This window comes from Talpa europaea (assembly GCF_964194135.1).
Source record: "Talpa europaea genome assembly, chromosome: 2".
Classification (NCBI taxonomy): Eukaryota; Metazoa; Chordata; class Mammalia; order Eulipotyphla; family Talpidae; genus Talpa; species Talpa europaea.
In genome coordinates this window covers 44775607-44795288 of record NC_140068.1, presented here as the reverse complement: position 1 = coordinate 44795288, position 19682 = coordinate 44775607, and the positions used below count along the sequence as shown (strand labels likewise).

The 19682-nt window shown below is 37.5% G+C and overlaps 1 protein-coding gene across 1 annotated transcript in view; it reads right to left on the bottom strand.

Annotated features, from left to right (window-relative positions):
• RTN4IP1 (reticulon 4 interacting protein 1) overlaps positions 1 to 19664 on the bottom strand; it is a gene marked incomplete at its 3' end in the record, with an annotated part of 39328 nt that extends 19664 nt beyond the window's left edge. Inside the window, exons 1-5 of the mRNA XM_084229079.1 lie at positions 19212 to 19664; positions 15317 to 15468; positions 14210 to 14278; positions 13193 to 13317; positions 4265 to 4313 (exon numbers count right to left, since the gene is read on the bottom strand). Coding sequence (XP_084085205.1) covers positions 4265 to 4313; positions 13193 to 13317; positions 14210 to 14278; positions 15317 to 15468; positions 19212 to 19485 — 669 coding nt within the window. The 5' untranslated portion in view covers positions 19486 to 19664. The remainder of the gene's footprint in view (positions 1 to 4264; positions 4314 to 13192; positions 13318 to 14209; positions 14279 to 15316; positions 15469 to 19211) is intronic.
• Between the last annotated feature and the right edge of the window lie 18 nt (positions 19665 to 19682).

The following is a 19682-nucleotide window of genomic DNA, read 5'->3' as shown; positions in this document are numbered from 1 at the left end:
ACAGATGGCCAAAAGGTACAAGAAAAAAATCAACATCGCTTATTATCAGGGAAATGTAAACGTAAATCACAATGGTGTATCATCTTACTCCCATGAGAATGACCCATATCAAAAAAATAAGAAACGAGTGTTGGTAAGGATATGGAGAAAAAGGAACACTTGTACACTGTTGGTAGGATTGTAGATAGGCTAGCTCCTATGGAAAATATTAAAAATATAATTACCACACCACCCAGTAATTCCAATCCTAGATACCCAAATTGCAAAAGCACTAATTGGGAGAGATATATGCACTGCTATGTTCATTGTAGCACTATTTACAATAGCCAAGTTATGGAAACAACCTAAATGTCCAAAGGCAGATGAGGAGATTAAGAACATGTGATACGTATATACAATGGAACACTTGCCATTCATGACATCATGGATGGAAGTAGAAAGGAATATATTAAATGCAGTAAGCCAGAAGGAGAAAGACAAATACTAGATAATTTCACTTATGTGGAATGTTGAGAAACAAAACAAACGATCTACAAAATAAGGAACCTGATGGTCTACAGTAAAGGACTATGGATGCTTTAATGGTGGGCACAGTGCAGTGACATACATTTGAGGAACGGTGTATGTTTTAGGAGGATAAGTTCACAGGATTAGTTTCCTGAGAGACTAGTTAAAATCTTTGTAACATTTTTTGACTGGATTATTTTCTTTGTTTTTGTTGAGTCTCATCAGCTCTTTGTAGATTTTTGTGATCAGTCCTTTATCATTAGTGTTGTGTGCAAAAATGTTCTCCCAGTCGGTGGGGTTTCTCTTTGTATTTGTTATTGTCTCTTTTGCTGTGCAGAAGCTCTTTAATTTGATGTAGTCCCAGCTGTTTATCTTTGTCTACACTATCACTGCTTTGGGTAATCTGTCTGTCAAAAAAATGGGCAGAAGAGCTAAAAAGAAACTTCCCCTAAGAAGAAATGCAAATGGCCAAAGGCATATGAAAAAATGTTCAACATCACTTGTAATCAGGGAAATGCAAATCAAAACTACCATGAGATACCATCTTACACCAGTGAGAATGGCACATATTAAAAAAACTAGCAACAACAAATGTTGGCGAGGGTGTAGAGAAAAAGGAACTCTCCTGCACTGCTGATGGAAGTGCAAACTGGTCCAACCACTATGGAGAACTGTGTGGAGATTTCTGGACCTACTAAACATAGAGCTTCCATATGATCCAGCAATTCCACTCCTAGGTATTTACCCAAATGACACAGAAACAGTAATTCCAAAGGGCACCTGCACGCCTATGTTTATAGCAGCACTATTTACAAAAGCTAAGCTTTGGAAACAACCCAAATGCCCAAAAACAGATGACTGGATCAAGAAGATGTGGTACATATACACAATGAAATATTCCTCAGCAATCAAAAAAGATAAACACATGCAGTTTGCAGCAACATGGATGGAGCTAGAAGGGATCACGCTCAGCGAAATGTCAGAAAGAAAAAGAAAAATACTGGATGGTCTCACTCATAGCAAGAATTTATAAAACCTAAATAAGAGACCAGGAAAAAGACTAATCAATACAAAGTAAAAATCAAAATCAACAAGCAACTATAAACCAGAGACACACTATGAGGGGTGGGAGGGCGGTGGGGAGGGAGGGTCGAGGAAAGGAAGGACTAGAGTCAAAATAAGTAGGGGGGTGCAAGCGTATGGGGAATATAACCAAAATGAAAATGCATACATTGTGCAAAGATGAAAAAAGATGTAAGAATTATATAAAATATTAAAAAAAAAAAAACCTTTGTAACAACTGACCAATACATAACCTTGTTATAAAAAATAAAAAATACTTCATTCTCTTTTATGGTTCAAAATATTCCATTGTGTGTATAGAGCACATTTGTTAATCCACTCATTAATTGATAAGACATTAGAATACTTTCATTTTTTTGGTTATTGTGAAGATTGATGCTGTTATGAACAACTGTGTACAAGCTTTTGTTGGAACATGTTTTCATGTCTCCCAGGTATAGAAGAATGGAATCGCTAAGTCATAAGGCAATTCTATGTTTAACATTTTAAGGAACTGCCACTGTTTCCCATAATGGCAGCACCATTTTACATTCCCACTAGCAATGCACCAGTTTCAATTTCTCTATATCCTTGACAATACTTGTTATTTTTCTTTTTTTAAGAAAATTATAACCTTCCTCATAGATGGGAAGTGGTATCTCATTGAGATTTTGGTTTGCATTTCCCTAATGACGTAAAGCTTTTCCTCCAAGATCAGGTAAATGAAAATGATGTCCACGCTAACCATGAAAACCAACAGGCTGAGCATCTTTCCTGGGCTTAGTGACCATTTGTATACCTTCTTGGAAGAAATGTCTGTTCAAATCCTTTGCTATTTTTTAAATTGGGTTGTTTGTCGTTCTGTTATGTTGTAAGAGTTCTTTATAGATTCCGAATACTACACCTTTATCTGGTAAATGATTTGCAAACATTTGCTCCCATTCTAAATTGCCTTTCTACTTTCTTGATAATGTACTTTGATGTAAACATGTTTTTAATTTTGATTAAGTCTAATTTATTTTTTTCTTCTGTTGCTTGTGTTTTTGGTATCAGATTTACTAATCTGTTGCAAATTCTACATAAGGATTTATTCTTACGTTTTCTTCTACAGTCTAAAGGTCTTAGCGCTTCCATTTAGGTCTTTGGTCCTGTTTTAGTTTTTGTATATGAGGTGAGGTAGGGTGCCGCGGACCAGCCCAGCAGTGGCGGGAGATTGAGACAATCTCAGGGTTGAATGTGAATGAGCAAAAGGTGATCGAAGGAATTAGGGCGAGGGACAAGAAAGAATGACACACAGACACACTCAAGGGAGAGTGAAAATCTGAGTGCAATTTATTGAAAGCAATCTTCTCTTTTTATACATTTTTACAGTAATTACTTCATTGTGTTTTGCACAGTGTCTGGTTAATCATTTACCAAGGCATAAGTGCATATTGTGTCATATATCATTACATCTTGCTTATTATCTATCAAGAAATCAAGTGCAAATCAAGAACATTTCTTACTCTAATCTCCATACTGGAGGTTCACTCTAGCACATTTGCATTATGATTACATTGTTATTATTATTTTAGTATTATATTTTTCATATACTATTATTTATTCTTATACCTTTGTTTGGCTATATTATTTACTAAGTAATAGAATCAGTTTCCATGGCTGCATTCCTTTACTATGATCCTTGTTACTGGCAATGAGTAACAACATATTTTGGTGGTGCCTTAACAACGCCCAGGCCTAATTGTTCCAGTTATTCGTCATGGCTGAAAAGGTGGGAACCAAATTCCCCTCGGGGACTGCGTCTGTCTTAGGTTGTCAGAATTCACTTCCTGATCTTACCCGTCATTGACTGTCCAGTCCAGCGCACAGGGGCAGGGGGCTTATTATGCCACACTAGCACAGCCACCCAATTAATGCGAGATTGTGGCAATTGTCACATTGCTCTCAGGAGCCGCCACAGTAGGGGGTTCAACCTCATTCATTTGCATGTGGAAATATGCAGTTATCTCAGAACCACTCATTGAAAATAGTATCCCAGCACTTCTCTTCTCCATTTACTGTCCTAAGATGTATGGATTTATTTCTAATGCTAAATTTCATTAATCTACAAACTGTATCCTTATGGCTGCACCACATTGTTTTAATTATTGTAATTTTCTAGGAAGTTTTAAAACAGACTTATGAGCCCAACTTTGTTCATTTTCAAGACTGTTTAGTAATTTGGGATCCCTTACTATTTCATATGAATTTTAGGATCAGCTTGTCAACGGATGCAAAAAAGACAGTTGCAAATTTAGTAAGGTTGCATTGAAGCTACAGATTACTATGAGGTGGTATTGACATCTTCACAGTAGTTTAATTATTGCATTTCTATGTACATTTTAGAATCAGTTTATCAATTTATAACAAATTACAAACTTCCATCCAAGTGCACTGCCCATGGTCTTCCTACTTAAATGCTTTCCTATGTTTGTTGTACAGGACATTCACAAACTAACTCATAGATTAAACCTCTGACAAGATTAGTATTTCCTCCTACACTAAAAATTTTTCTTCTTGAAGAGCAAGCAGACAATACAATGAATTTACTGAACCTACCTTTCTCTCAGCTATTAGTGAAAAATAAGTTATAACATGTGAATTTATAAGTTCATGAAAATAATAATATTCCTATTCACAAAATAAATGAGTTTACCTGTATAGCAAAAGTACCAACGCCACCTGAAGCACCCAAGATTAAAACACTGCAATGCAAAAGAAGCTACAATTAATGAAAATCTTAAGCAAAATAACTGGATAAATAAACAGGTTTTCAAGATGGAACTAGCTCAAAGACATTGCATTCCCAAAGCCAACAGTCTTTCAGTTTCCCAACATTACACAAGGATATTTATTTCAGGTTCACCTAGAAGCTATAAGCAGACATCCTATAAACTCTAATACAAAGTATTAAAAATATACAAATTTGTGTTTTAAAAAGTAGCTGAGATGGTACTTGCTAATATCTATCTTACAACTTTTAGGCTAAAATTATCATACCTTTCTCTGTTTACAATCCTTTTAGTGTGTTACAGTAGATTCAGTTGCTCTATTAGAAAAATCACATTCCTGACATTTACGCCACAGTGGAATAAATGTCTTTTGTTCAGACACGTCCTGCCAAGCTCATCAACTTTCATAAATGACCAATCTCATCCTCAATTTCAATTCCTATTAAAGCAGATTAATCTGTCCCATCAGCACAAACTTCCTTGAATCCCAGGTTTTTACCACGTTTTCTTACTATAGTCCTCCACCCACTCTACCTCAAGGGTGTTCACCTAGAGTTTATGAATTGTGGAAGTGGGGGTGTATAACCTCTGAAATTATGAAATGACTGAAATAACATGCACATTGTGGTATGACTGTGCACACATGCATTGAGAGGAAAGGAATCCAGACCTATCATCAATTTCCCAAGGAAGCGTGTGAGCCAAAAAAGAATCACTAGTCAAGAATCGCTGCTTTACAGTCTATTTAAATATTCTTTTTTTAAAAAATAAATTTTATTTTTATATTCCCCATACAATTGCAACCCCCTTATTTTGACCCCAATTCCTCCCCTCCCCGCTCCCCACACCCATAGAGTGTCTCTGGTTCATAGTTTTTTGTTGATTTTGATTTTCACTTTCTTATAGTTATTCATTTTCCTGGTCCCTTATTTAAGTTTTCCAGATTCCTGCTATGAGTGAGACCATCCAGTATTTTTCTTTTTCTTTCTGGCTTATTTAGCTGAGCATGATCCCTTCCAGTGCCATCCATGTTGCTGCAAATTGCATGTGTTTATCTTTTTTGAATGCTGAGTAATATTCCATGGTGTATATGAAAATGTTCAACATCACTTGTGATCAGGGAAATGCAAATCAAAACTACCATGAGATACCATCTTACACCAGTGAGAATGGCACATATTAAAAAAAACTAGCAACAACAAATGTTGGCGAGGGTGTGGAGAAAAAGGAACTCTCCTGCACTGTTGGTGGGAGTGCAAACTGGTCCAACCACTATGGAGAGCTGTGTGGAGATTTCTGGACCTACTAAACATAGAGCTTCCATATGATCCAGCAATTCCACTCCAAAGGACACAGAAACATCAATTCCAAAGAGCACCTGCACCCCTATGTTTATAGCAGTACTATTTACAATAGCTAAGCTTTGGAAACAACCCAAATGCCCCAAAATAGATGACTGGATCAAGAAGATGTGGTACATATTTAAATATTCTTGAGCTACGCTAGCACCAGAGTGTGGGCTACAGAGTTTCAGATTCCAAGAAATTTGTACTAAACTGCACTTTGTGTTATGCTACCAATCTAGGCTGAGGAACATTACAAATCATGACTGATAGCTGATATTACAATAGCTAAAGAGATGTTGAGAATTCTCTTTATGAATACAGAGAAAATTATTTTTCCGCAGACTAAGTGAAGGGAGTAGTTATGCTTCTATTTATTTGTCTCCACAAGTTGTGTCCAACTGTTGCTTGTGGGTCCCTCTTTGACATGGTTGCGAAAACAGCCAAGGACTTTGCTACCTACACCAAGTACACCACATCTTGGCATGGCCATTATATCTACAATCTTAACCCTAATTTGTTTCTTCCTTTTTTTTTTTTGAGATATAATTGACATATTACTTTAGTTTCAGGTGTACAACATGATCCATTTTATGTATATATTGCAAAATGATCACCATAGTAAGTTTAGTTAACATGCATCACCTCACATCATTACGATTTTTTCTTGTGTTGAGAATGTTTAAGGACTACTCCCTTAGCAACTTTCAAATATACAATATTAACTATAGTCACCATAAGAGTGCTAATAATAATGTTGTACATTACATCCTCATAATTTACTTTATAACTGAAAGTTTGTACCTTTTGACCCTTTATTTCACAGCCTACCCCTCACCTCTGGCAACCACCAGTCTGTTTTCTGAGTTTGGTTGTTTTCTTTTAGATTTCACATATAAGTAAGATCATTGGGTATTTGTCTTATTTTTCTATTATTTCACTTAGCATAACATCCTCAAGGTCCACTCATTTTGCCCTAAATGTCAATATTTCCTCTTTTTCTATAGCTGAATAGTAATATTCCATTGCATACAGTCACGCATCTTTCAAGACAGGGATATGTCCTGAGAAGTTAGGCATTGTTAGATGATTTCATCATTATGCAAACATCAGTGTAACTACACAAACCAAATGATACAGCCTACTACAGACACACTATGTGGCAGGGTATTGCCTTATCACATAGTATAGGTATATGTGATATAACCTCTTGGGACCTGCATGGTCTGTCATTGACCAAAACGTTTTCTTTATACATTCATGCTCTGATGAAAACTTAGGTTGTTTCCATGTCTTGGCAACTGTTAATAATCCCACAATGAACATGGGGTTACAGCTATCTTTTGGAGATAGTGTTTTAATTTTCTATGAATAAACATTCAAAAGAAGAATTGTTCAATAAGGTAGATCTATTTTTAATTTTTTTGAGGAATCTCTATACTGTTTTCCACAATGGCTGCATCAATTTACATTGCTACTAACAGAGCATAAGGGCTCCCTTTTACCACATCCTTGTTAACACTGATGACCAATTACATGCATTCTTTAGAAAAATGTCCATTTGGATCCTCTGCCCATTTCTTAATTGAATTGTTTGGGTTTGGGTAAGCTTTTTTAATGCTATTGATATTAATCCCTTATCACATATATAGCCTAGTTCTGTTTACTTTTTCTCTCGTACCCAGATCACAGAAGACCTTTTCACCCTTTAGATCTTAAAAGTTAACACTGAAATTTCTGAACCAGCTATTCCCTTTTAATTTTATACCATTAAATATAATTAAAACAAGTCTCCTTGTAAATTACATCCCTTCTAGGTAAAGTTACTTTTAATTTCACAGAAATATAAATTATGAACATTAGAAACTTTTAAGATCAATCTATCCAAAATCCTTCAATAGACATATTTAATAGCTTTAGTACCTCCTAAATAGGAAAAAAAAGCATTAAAATTGCCTCACAGACATCTGAAAATTCATACAATTATGAAATATTATACCCTCTTATTTCAGCCCATTCTTATCAAAACATAACAAGTCAAACTTTATGTCCTTTTTTTAAATTAAAGATTTGCTTAGGCATACAGGAGCTGGGGTGTAGGCCAGAAGTGTGGAGAGGTGAGAGGATTCACCAGAGACAGAGTGGGGAACAGAACAGGCAGACTGACTGAAATACACTGCTGAGGGGGGCAGTGAGCAAGACAGGAGAGGTCTGCTGCACCATGTGGGTTAGCTCCCTAACCAAGGATCGAACTCGAGCTATAGTGGCTGCCAATAGCTTCATGGTGCTGAGACTTAACCCGCTGTGCCACCAGGGAGGCCACCAAACTTTGTGTTCTTTATGATTTAATCTATCTCAATTCTGACCTCTTCTCACTATTTCCTGAACAAAACTCTCCACCTCAGCTACTCTGGACCACTACCATTACTCCCAAGTCCCATGTACACTGGCCCATGTAACTCCCAGATGCCTTCATTGCCTGCCCAGGCTTCCCTTCCCTTCCAGTTTTCCTCCACAACATTCTCATGATAGCCCTAAACCTCACATCCATGCCAAGCATTTAGCATTAGCCACATTATTAACTTTCACTCATATACTTACTTCCCAAACTACTGCAAGGCCACACGGACAGAGAGACCTCAATTCCATACTGGGCACACTACCCTGGATGCAGTGGATGCCTCATCAATGTCCTTTGACTTTAAAAATCAACAAGTCATCATTATAGTCTACAATCAAGGCAACAGATATGCCTACCTCAAGTTAGGGAACTACCTGGCTATTTGAAAGACTGTATTAAAGTCTTTTCCAGTGAAGAAAAGCTTGAAATTAATTTTAATGCTCTCCCTGAGAAGGCTGGATTAAGAAGATAACAAATATACTGGTTGCTTAAGTTCCAATTACCAAACACGTCTCTGACTTCATCATTTTCAGTTCACAGCTTTCCTTAACTCTTCCCATTAAACACCTTTATTCCTTCAAATAAAGAAAAGCAAAACTGTGTTTCACAGTAGTGCTTGGCAGAAAAGGGAGTGGGTCAGTAAGAGTAGTTTCAGTTCCTGATGCTTCCACTTGATGGCGACTCTAGGTGCAAAATAGGCAAGGAGCAAGTCCAGTGAAGTGCTGCATACCTATCTTGCAAACTCCATGTTGTTTGTTTGTTTGTTTGTTTTTCCCCTAATTCTGTTTTTTATTATTTTTAATTTAAATTTTATTTTTATATTCCCCATACAATTACAACCCCCTTATTTTGACCCCAAGCCCTCTTTTCCCCGCTCCCTACCCCCCATAGAGTGTCTCTGGTTCATAGTTGTTTGTTGATTTTGATATTTTCTTTCTTATAGTTATTCTTTTTCCTGGTCCCTTATTTAAGTTTTCTAGATTCCTGCTATGAGTGAGACCATCCGGTATTTTTCTTTCTGGCTTATTTCGCTGAGCATGATCCCTTCCAGCGCCATCCATGTTGCTGCAAATTGCATGTGTTTATCTTTTTTGAATGCTGAGTAATATTCCATGGTGTATATGTACCACATCTTCTTGATCCAGTCATCTGGTTCAACCATACTTTTCTTTAAACAAAGTTTCAGAAAAGGCCATCAGGCAAAATAAAATTTCCAGCTAGCAATAAGTCAGTTGTTCCTCTGTGGTTTACAGACCTGTGGTTGAACTATTGTACTCTTAAGAGCACTTTCAACACAAAAGAAAAACACTGCTGTTGCTTACCCCCAGCAGCCAGCAGCTTATAGGCTATACAGTGGGGAAACTTTCTACCAAGCTTTTTATAATGGTTACCCAATATATCCAAACCTCAATGAAGTAGCCTGCTTGTTATAGTAAAGGGGGCACTTTCAAAAATGATAAAAACTGGTCAAAGGGGCAAAAAAAAAACCAAGAAGAATGTCTTGTCCCTGAAACCATGCACAATGTGAATTGTTAAGGAAGTGGTCAACTGGGCCAGATACTTCAGAAAGGTCAACTTATAACAAGAACAAAAAAGTTCTCATCAAGTTGGCAACCTAGTCAGCTGTGACCCTAGTGAGAGCAGTTGCAGTTGAAGCATCAGGCTGGAAACTAGGACACAGTGCACTTAAGAGTAAATGAGTTCTAAACCTCACAAGTTAGTTCCCCTAGTCACTTAGAACACTAATCCATAAAACAAAGTGTTTTCTACTAGTTCTTTAACTGAGCACTCTAGGAGATCCAGGAAAATAGGTCCAGAGTAGTGACAAGATCTATTTGCATTACACAGGCCAGGCAGTCTCACCCTCCCTCTCTCCTTCCCCACCCCACAATTTCTTCAATAAGTAAAGTATAGGGGCCTCTTTTTAATTCCCCTTGTCCTTCTAATCAAAGTGAAATACAGGGCCTCCCTGGTGGCGCAGGGGTTGAGCGCTGGGTTGCGAGGCTGCCCACAGCCTCTGCGGCACCAGTTTGATCCCCGGCTGCTCCCCGGCCACTGGAGGAGGGTCCCACATGGCGCGCAGACCTCTCCTGCCGCCCACTGCTCCCCTCAGCAGTGTACTTCGGTCCTTCTGCCTGCTCTGCTGCCCGCTCTGGTGAATTCTCTCACCCTCCCGTGCTTTGACTGTACCCAGTGCTTGCATAAACAAATAAATAAATAAATCTTTAAAAAAAAAAAAGTGAAATACAAAAAAAAAACCCAAAGTCCACAGGGGTAGTGGAGAATGGGAAGAAAACAGGTGGGTAGTGGGGAGAAGTAGAGGCAATAGAAGGCGTGGAAAGAAGGAAGTTGTTCACTACACTTATACGCATATGGGGAAAGAGGTTGTTAAGTTCAATATTTTTAAGTTTGAGCCTAATTTCATAAACAGAATTAATTAGACACCTGATTTACACTATGAGAAAATTTTACTGTCATAAAGAATAATCTCAAAAAGAAATAGTGGGAAAAAAATCATAAATTCACTGCACTGAGTTTTAAATATACATGATTTAAAAGTGAAATTTATTTTGTGGAGGGGGAATGGCTCAATTTCTAACACTTTCTAATTCTCCATCAGAGTGAAGTCCAACTTTGCCAGAAAGACATGAATTTCAGGGATAGCATGAAATATTTGAGGTGTACCATGACACCACCGATAATTATAACCATTAGATTCAATCACCTTCAAAACATACTTGGTATAACCACTTTTTTAAAAGTTCTTTTCATCTTTAGAACCCTGAGTTATGTATGAGTACCTCTGCATAAAGATGAAGAAAATATGGATATGCTGATAATCACAAAATAATTTAACACTTTCTAGTGCTACCAAAGTGTAGGCAAAAATGACCCATTATGTATATGACATCAGTGTTAAATTATCCCGAGTTCAATGATACTCACTTGTTGCAGAAATAAAATTTAAAAAAAAAGGAAAAGGTAAATACCATCAAACCCTAAGAAAACCTTGTCTTAATTTCAAAAAAATGCAATAAGGAAATTCTGTAAAATATTCCAGGGAGCTCTTAGGTGTTTCTGTCATTGTTAGTTTGGGTATTTTTTTTTTTTAATTCATTAGAATTCATTAGAAAACCAGACCCTTGATAACAAACACTGACCTCCTTTAAATAGGCTAAAAAGCATACCTTAATGCCAACAGCTAACAGAAAAGAGTAAGTATTGCTTAGAGAAGCCAAGATATGCTCCAGTTATCACAACGAATAGTCAAACAAGGTCACTCTGCACATTGGAACCTCTGAACTTATTAATAATAAAATCCCATTATAATAATTTGTTCAAGTATTTTACAGTATTTATTTACGGTGCACCATTTCTCCTGCGATTCTTACAAATAAGTAATAGGAGAGGTAAGCCATTATTACCACCCATGTGTAGTAATTCAGTAAGCTGAAATTTTCTAGCACAAGCTCTGTCACTAAGAACAAAGGCATCCCAGAGGTCACAATGTACATGGGAATATGGTAGAAGTCCATGATGTGAGCCAGTGAGGTTCTTTACAATAGATTTCACTCCAACCTGGTTAACATGTATCTAAATTAATGAACAACCTCAACTCAATGTACTACATAATCACCTTTAAAGTATAAAACTTTCCAATTCCCAAAGCTCTCCTTACAAGCTACTCTGTCCTATACGTAATACCTAGGAGGAAACTGCAAAGAGACCATAAAGAGCATGTGGTCATCTACTTCCCCAGTTCCAAGTCCTCATTGCTTAAACAGAAGATAACATAATATCAAAGATTTATCCATGAAGCAAACAATAAACTGGGGCACACACCTATGTATGTGAGAAGAGACAGCGAGATCATTTCCTAAATTGTTTTCTACTAAAGATACTAAAAAAAATGTATGCCTGGAGAACTAAAAAATGTATGCATGGAGCTGGGGAAAGGAATGGAAGCTCTCCAATCATAGTGTACAACAGGGAAAACAACATAATATAAATGTCACTGCAGGCAACCCATTAGAAAAAATCCTGTGGTCAAAATTCTTTAATTTAAACCAAGTGTGTGACTAAAGTAGTAACATCAAGAAAGGCCCCCAAAGTTGCCGTTTAGAATATTTACCTGAGTTCCATGACAAAAGATGACAACTCATTAAATGAATAGCCTTCACACTGCTTTCAGAAATACAGTTAAGCTTTCGTTCAATTCAATGTTTTACAACCTACGCATTAAATATAAAGTGCAAGGTTTCACAACAGTACAACATTACAGACTTTATTTTACCTGTATAATCCTTAGTAATCAAAAAAGGTTATTTTATCAAAATTTGACCTATAGCTGTCTCTACCACCAGTCAAAAGTGAGTCTTAGTATCTGGAGTATTCACCAAGTAAAATCATCAGTTTTCTCTATGATGTGTTTCTAAATTACAAAGAATATAATCTTATTGCCAATAACAGTGGCCACCAATTATCGTTTCCTATATGCCACAACAGTGAAATATGTATCATTTTTAACCTTAAAATAAAACTCACAGAGGAAAAAACTGAGTGAGCCACCCAGTTAGAAAGCAGAAGACATTTCTACTCTCTATGTCGTTGTTAACTCATCAAGCATATTTTCAAGGTCCTTAAACACCAAAATTGAAGCTACCAAACATTGTGCTTAAGAGAACTCAAGAATACTCAAGGTTTTGCAATCATTTTATAGAAATCTAGCAAGTATGAGAACAACTCCTAATAGCGGTAGGGGATAAACCACCTATACCTGGACATCATTCTCTAGAAACTATGGGGTGATTTTAACCTTTTTAGGAATTTCATAAAAGCTATGGATCTTCTTCCCAGAAATTCACATACAAAATTTTGCATTATTTTAGAAGGTTCAAACTCCTAAAGTTTACCTACACATTTCAATTTTTATAAAATCCTATTTAATTAAGAATCAATAGAATGAGGTTAAGAAAGAGCAAAATGACACAAATGGAGTTGTTTAAAATGTTAGGCCAATTTTGCTGTTTTATTGTCTCTGACAAATTTACTACAAAGACCTTACAGAAAGAGACAAGGGAAATTTAGAAGCCACCTCTGAAACTTACCGTTTTCCTGTGCAATTCTTGTCATTCAGGCCGCCAACCTTGTTTATGGCAGACCAAGCTGTGAGAGCCACATATGGCAAAGAGGCAGCCTGAGCATGAGTGAGCGATTTGGGCTTGAAAGAGACCTAGATTTGAAAAAAAGTCAAAAATAAGCAATGACTTGCAAACCTGTGGACAATAATTAAGTACATATGCTTTCACAGGAACCCAACAGTTTTCAAAGAAAAGTCTATAACATTTGTCAGGGTCAGAGTTTTTTGTATACCCTACTCCAAGATTACCACTAAGGAATATTCTCCAAATGATGCAACCTGCCTCACGGAGGTTCAGTAGTGTTTTCAAGGCTATGTTATCAAATGCAGCTGTTTCATTCTTCATTAAATAAAAAAAAATAATAATAATTTCATTAGTACTGACTATACCTAGAAATCAATCCAAATAAACCTTAAGCCCTCATAAACAACATTTTAATTTGTTTTTGAGATCAGCTGCTTCCTTTACTTCCATTTACAGGAAGGTGATCTTTCCAGACTTTCTCTAATCTCAGTAATACCCACATTTTCTCTTCCTGCCCTCCCTTCTGTGGCCACTTTGCTGGATGTTAACCCCTTTTACTCAACTCAAATTGTCAGACTTCTTACTGTATTTGATTAGGCTCCTGTTTTTAAAGTTATCTGAATCAGCTTGATACTTTCAGGCTTCTGTTTATGATTAATCAGTATGCTTCACTTGATGTATTTGGTTTCAACTATTTATACCGGGTAAAATCAAGAAACACAACAGGGTTTCCAGATCTTACTCCAAATCTCTGCCTCACAAGACAAAGACAACTGCTTTGGCAGGCAGTGTTATTAAATGACATCAAACACTTTTTTAATCTTTCAAAAACTCCTATTCTCTACCTTAGCCCTTTCAAAAAACATGAAGTCACTTTGAAAAACAACCGATTATTTCAGAGGTATTTGTGAGTCTTTGTTTATACTTTCTAACAGCATTTTAGCAGAGTTGGTACGTTACCTCATTCCCACTGACGACAACAAACTCTGAGAGAGTGCCTTGTTTCCAGGGAGGAACTGCAGCCCAGACCTGGAACACACATACACACCTTTATTAGAAACAGGAATTTTAACCCAAGCTAAACATGAGGGTGGTCCTAAATACAAACCCCATTCTGTGAAAAAAAGAATCAGTCAGTCATACACCAACTACAAGAATTATTTTCACATGATATCTAAGTATTACTTAGTTATTAGCTTTGTTCAGTCAAACCACCTTGAAAGCAGAGGTCAGTAAGTCCGATAGATGTGCCCACTACCTTACAGTACCTGTAAGAACAGTCTCTAGGATTTGAATCTTGGTTCTACCACTTATTAGCTGTGCAACCTCTTTATAGTATGGCCTCCTGACTACACTTATTTCATAGGGATGAAATGAGTTATTTTATGAAAAGAAACCAAAACAGTATTTGCTGTTATTATAAGGTCAATTTAACTTCTTGGTATGGAAGTTCAAAGTGACAAGGGACAGGTGATTATACCAAACCTTAGCTATTTTAAAACTACCTAACCCATAAGGTAGTAAATGTCAGTTAAAGACTCATCCAACAAAGAAAGCAAGCCCCAAATCCACATATTTCAAAGTCTTGCAATTCTTAAGCATAAGATTTACAGAACTCAAGTATGAGCAAGTTATTTTGGAATAGTTTATGAAATAAAACTATGGGAATGAGGGTTTTAGCCAAAGTCCATATATTTGTTTGAAAGAAGAAAAAAACGAAGGCCTCCCTGGTGACACAAGGGGTTAAGTCTCAGCACTATGAAGCAATCCACAGTCACTGCAGCAAGAGCTCAAGCCCAGCCAGGGAGCTAACCCACATGGCACAGCAGACCTCTCCTGTCTCGCCATTGCTCTCCTCAACAGTGTATTTCAATCTGCCTGTTCTGCTCCCTGCTCTGTCTCTGGTGAATCTTCTCACCCTTCCCATACCTCTGGCCTGCACCCCAGCTCTTGTTTGCATAAATAAATCTTAAAAAAAAAGGAAGAAAAATATGTAGAATATATTTTCAAAAGAAGCAGAATGCAATTTGCACATTTAGAAAAAGAACAGCAGCATTCACAACTTACCTCATCTCCGGGCTTGAAGTACTTCACATCAAGTCCACATTCCATCACAACACCAGACACATCCCGGCCCAGAGTCAGGGGAAACTCTTCTCCTTTGGTTTTAATATGTAAAGGATCCCGTTTCATATTTAAAGCTGTAGCTCCATAACCACCTATAAAATACAATTTATCTGTTTATTCCAAAAGAATGGAATAATTTAAAAACTACTACAGGGCTATAGGTACAAATCTAGAGTCTCAAGATGTAAACTATAAAATAATCAATCTTACAATTTTTTAGCATAACCAAGAAAGCATAAAAACAAGGAGTGTTGTTGTTCTTTTCAAAGAAATTGCTTGGAAAATTATAATCACTTATTAAACTAAAGCTATCATTGTTTAATGATTTAGAAATTTCAATTTTGAAACTGTCCTCAAAATGTTGACTTTTTAATGTAGTTTTACAGTTTTTTGAAGATAGTTTATTAATTTACTCATTTATGAACTTTTTTTTAAAGATTTATTTATGCATACAAGAACTGGGGTACAGGCTAGAGGTACGGGTGGTGAGAGGATTCACCAGAGACAGAGTGGAGAACAGAACAGGCAGACTGACTGAAATACACTGCTGATGGGAGCAGCGGGTGAGACAGGAGAGGTCTGCTGCACCATAAGAGTCACCTCCCTGGCTGGGGATTAAACTGCTGCTACAGTGGCTGCAGACAGCTTCAAAGTGCTATGCTTAACCCCTTGCACCACCAGGGAGGGCCCTCATTTATGAACTTTTTAAACAATAAAGTCATTTGGTGCTAAGTCAGGCAAAGAAGACATATGTTACTGTTTAAAGTTAATAAACAAGTAAAGTACAGATATAGTATTTGTCACTGACACTGGTCAATGAGGTAATATTCCCCACATTCCAAAAAATGTTTCTAGAACATTATCTTAGAATAAATGCACAGATTTGTGTGCTAAGGAACCATTTGGCTACATCTGTTTTGAATGTTAGATCAACTGTTTTATTATACACAGCTTTTTATTTTTAGGAATATTTGCATGAATATCACCAAAGCGAGCTGAAAATATTCTAAGTTTTTGGCTCAAATTGGCCATCTAACTAAAATAACTCACAGTAGATTATTACACACATTCAATATAAAATGACTTCTCTAAAACACAAAAGTATCTGTTACTGCCTTTTTCTGTTTGACATTTCTCTGAGAACTCTTCTGCTATATTTCCCAAGATAAGTACCTTGCCTATCTTTTTAGTGTCACATACCACAATTTATGCTCCAGAAAAATCAAACCACTCAATAAATCTTCCTTTTCTCCACTCACCCCCAGGGACTGTACATTATATGTACAGGGATAAGGAGAAACCAGAAAAGGAGTCTGAGAAAGCTTAGCAAGTGAAGAACAAACCTGAAAGGCAAGTGAAGAGTCATTTAAAGAAGGTAAATGCTGCTTACAGTGAAGACAGTTTTTCAAATGAGGTCAAAAGTTGACAATAGGTTTCAAAAAAAAAAAAAAAAAGACTGCCTCTCAAAACACAGAAGTCTTTGGTGACTTTGATTGATGCAATGGCTGTGGCATGGGGTGTTGTAGTGGGGCAACTAGGCACAGGGCGGGCAGGGGGACCAGGGACTGGGAATTGGGGTACCCCTTCTGGGCCCCCCCCATCTCCAAGGCTGGCAGCAACCAAGCCTTCCAATCCCCAGAAAATCCTTACACTTTTCCCCTCTGCTTTCTGGCTTTTCTCATGGTCTCCCCTCTTCTGTAGTCACTCCTCCTCTTGTAGCCGTCCCGTAGCCATCCTTTATATCCCTGACCCCCAGGCTCAGGTGTGCAAACTTACGCATGCGCACACCCATATTCCAGGGTCCACAATCAGGTACATGTGCCCCGTGCTCACGCTCCCAAGCGCTTCTGCATTAACACTTTGAAGGCAAGTTACAGCCACAGAGACTAGTGGTGCAAAAAGCCTGATTCATTCACTTACCCTACAGGTGCCCAAAAGAGAATGGGCAGTGAGGAAACTGGAGACCATCAAGTTTAATGCTTGATAGAGCATTAAACTCTATCAAGCAGTTCTGCTAGAAAGAAGTGAAAAATGGGGCAGTGGCTGGAGATGGGCAAAGCAGGGGTGGGGACAACTGAAATAGGGAGAGTGTGTCTGTTTTCCTCACTAATAGGGAAGAAATAATAGCATGTTTATAAAGCAAGGGAATGATCAGAAAACAAAAGCTGAACGGAGCAGGAGAGAGTTGCTGAAACAATACTCCCAAGTAAGTGACAGTGGATGGACTCTAGATCTCAAATGGCAAGCTGACTTAGAGGGGCCCATGACAATTAACCTATACAGTAGGAAGGAAGGTAAAGGATATAGGGAGAGATGCTGACAGGTGAATGGCTTGCAGAGTTGTTTTTCTAATTAAAAAAAGTCAAGACACATGGGAGCAATTGTTTGAAAGTTGAAACAGCCCCGGAAAATTTAAGCTGATAGCCATTAAGCCAATATTACACATTTGTCATCCATCAAGGACAAAAACAACTTCATCTGTAACACTAAAAAAAAGTCACATGTTCCACTTTTTCTGCCTCACATTCCTTTTCCACAACTAAAACACAATTATTCACTGAAATCCCTACATGGTTTGAGCCAAAAAAAAAAGTGTATTTCACACTAACTGCACATCTCAATTCAAATCAGTTTCAACTGCTCAATATTCCTGTGTGGCTAGTGGATACGATACTGGACAGCACAGATTTAGGTATATCCACATGCAAAGGTGTAAAATAATGCTTCTCTGCTCATTAATATGACCAGAACACAGAGGTTAATTGACCAATCATACCAAAAGATATTTTTTGAGACACAGAGTAATTCCCATAAGCATTCGTTATTCATTCATATCATTTTCCAAAGTTAAAGTAATTCCCAATAGTGACCAATATTTTCAGTACTATAATAACTCGCAATATATACTTAAGGAATATAGTGCTCTCCAAGCTGTGTAAATAATCTTCTCCCCTCCCAGAACTTAAGATAACATTACTCCCATTTAAGATAGAGCATAACAGGAAAGTGTATTTTAATTGTTGAGGGCAAAATGCACAGCAGAAGTGAAGAAATTACTGTGTTTATATCCTGGCTTTCTATTCTGCTTTGTCCACTGTGCCAGTAAAGGAAACTAAGGAGTGGGAGAGGAAAGACAAGTAATTATAAAAATGCGAATTCTGGGGCCTCCCCGGTGGCGCAGCGGTTGAGCGCTGGGTTGTGAAGCTGCCCACGGCCTCTGCGGCGCCGGTTCGATCCCCGGCTGCTCCCCGGCCACCAGAGGAGGGTCCCACATGGCGCGCAGACCTCTCCTGCCGCCCGCTGCTCCCCTCAGCAGTGTACTCCGGTCCTTCTGCCTGCTCTGCTCCCCGCTCTGGCTCTGGTGAATTCTCTCACCCTCCCGCGCTTCTGACTGTACCCAGTGCATGTATAAAACAAAATAAGCAAGCAAACAAACAAACAAATAAAACATGCCTCTATAAAAAAAAAAAAATGCGAATTCTGAACTGATGTGAAAACATAACTAAACCTTTAAAACCTGTGACGGACTGCAGGAATAGCACAAAGTTCCCAGGTGAGAACACCAGAAAGTTATTGTAGACACAACTCTCATCTCAATTAACTTTTAAAGAAGTAAACAACTCAAACTTACATTGTGTAAGAGATTATACCACAGACATTGCAATTTCAAGCATTTTGGAAATAATTATCTACCAACACCGCCAAAAGCTTAAATAATTCATCTATATTAATTTTAAAAAGTATAATCAAATAACTTATCTTTTAAAAATGATCCCTGATTAAATTCTCTTAAGAACTTTTTAAAAAGTAACAAAAAAGGTCTTTGGAAACTTACTTCTCATATTAACATCTATGGGATTTACACTCGCAGCATGAACTTTGATAATGACTTCATTTGGAAAGTGTATGATAGGTAGCATCATGTTCTGAGTAAATCGAAGCACTTCATTCTTCCCATATTTATCTATCACCCACGCGGGCATGACAGTGCTCTTTGGAGAAGTAGTACTTATCTTTCTAACGGAAGGCTTTTGTGCAACCTGGCTTCTCCAGAAGCAAACCGCGGTACATGCATTTCTTCTAAGCACACAGGTTTTCAGAAATTCCATCTTAAACAGTGGTTCAATTGAGTGCCCAATTGAAAATGCACCTGGAATCCCTGCACCCTTGAATCCAGTTAAGTTCTGTCAAACACACTGGCTAGTTTCAAAGCTGAGAACTCAAAAATTAAGTTAACTTAATGGCGCATTAGAGGAGTAAGATCATGGAATTATTCTGCTCTTCGCATCTGAAATGCTTCAATTAA